At 38.6% G+C, this 1,048-nt stretch overlaps 1 protein-coding gene across 1 annotated transcript; it reads right to left on the bottom strand.

The window, feature by feature from the left end:
• Positions 1-18: 18 nt before the first annotated feature.
• Positions 19-930, bottom strand: LOC107580831 (peroxisomal biogenesis factor 3-like; the record flags this gene model as incomplete). Its single annotated transcript, XM_016266463.1, has 3 exons — positions 706-930; positions 196-327; positions 19-100 (listed from the first exon to the last, which is right to left on the bottom strand). Coding segments are annotated over exons 1-3 (287 nt in total), but the record flags the coding sequence as incomplete, so codon positions are not given.
• Between the last annotated feature and the right edge of the window lie 118 nt (positions 931-1,048).

The following is a 1,048-nucleotide window of genomic DNA, read 5'->3' as shown; positions in this document are numbered from 1 at the left end:
TTCACACGAATGACTCACTTAGTCTTCAGCAAAGCGGTGAGGCTCTCTGAGTTCAGGTGATGTATGATTGCCTCTCGGAGAGTGGGGAGCATTGATAACACTACAAAAAAGACACAATTACCTACATTGGGCAGGACAAACATCTCTTTCATGACATTTATTAATTGATCATATCATTCTGTTTGATTTTTTTACCCGTCATGTTACACGTCCTCTGGTTGCTTTCAAAATGAAACTGTCTCCGAGCTTGAGCAATGTATTCAGCTGCCTCTCGCTCCTGCATCTCCTGCATTTTTCTTTGTGCATATTTACCAAGTAGATAGACACCTGGGCATGAAGTTTGAGAAAACATTACAATATAATATACATCTTAAGAAACTGACATGCAATATGTCAGATATATTTAGTTATATAAAATATGTATGCTGGCTAAAAATACCAGGGTAAAGTCCATATCAACTTTCTTTGACTGTGCCAGTAGAAAAACTAGGTGACAGGTTATACATGAGATTGATTAGGTGGCTGTGGAAATAAGATTGAGTGCTTGGCAACACTGTAATAACACGCTAAACTATATATTATAGCATATTAACATATTATAACTATATGTATTTTTATTCAGCTACTAAAACAAGAAAGAGTTTACACACGTAGCTAACAGTCTCTGAACTATACGCATGCAGGTGGTCAAGTTGCCCATGTTACCTCCAACAAAAACCCCAGTGAAGATGAATTTCCTCTTATGGCGTTTGATGAAATTCCATGTAGAACTCAACATTTTAAAAACAGACTTTACACCGCAAAAAAAAAACGACAGAAGTAGATGCAAAAGCGTGTTAGATGTAACTCACTAGCTAGCACTATGCTACATGGCAATAACTTCAGCTGTTAGCAGCAAACAGGCGATCTACAGATAACAGATAGCGTCGATCGATCGATCGATTATGCGGTCGTTGCACCGCCCTGAACGGTACATCCATTATTACGGTCCCCCGTAAACAGTAGTGTTGCCAACTCATTTTCAGAGAAAGTTGCTAAAGGAAGGTCG

The sequence above is a fragment of the Sinocyclocheilus grahami genome, unplaced genomic scaffold (assembly GCF_001515645.1).
Source record: "Sinocyclocheilus grahami isolate Dianchi unplaced genomic scaffold, SAMN03320097.WGS_v1.1 scaffold46699.1, whole genome shotgun sequence".
NCBI classification, from domain to species: domain Eukaryota; kingdom Metazoa; phylum Chordata; class Actinopteri; order Cypriniformes; family Cyprinidae; genus Sinocyclocheilus; species Sinocyclocheilus grahami.
The sequence above is the reverse complement of the archived record's forward strand: the minus strand, read 5'-3'. Positions and strand labels throughout refer to the sequence as shown.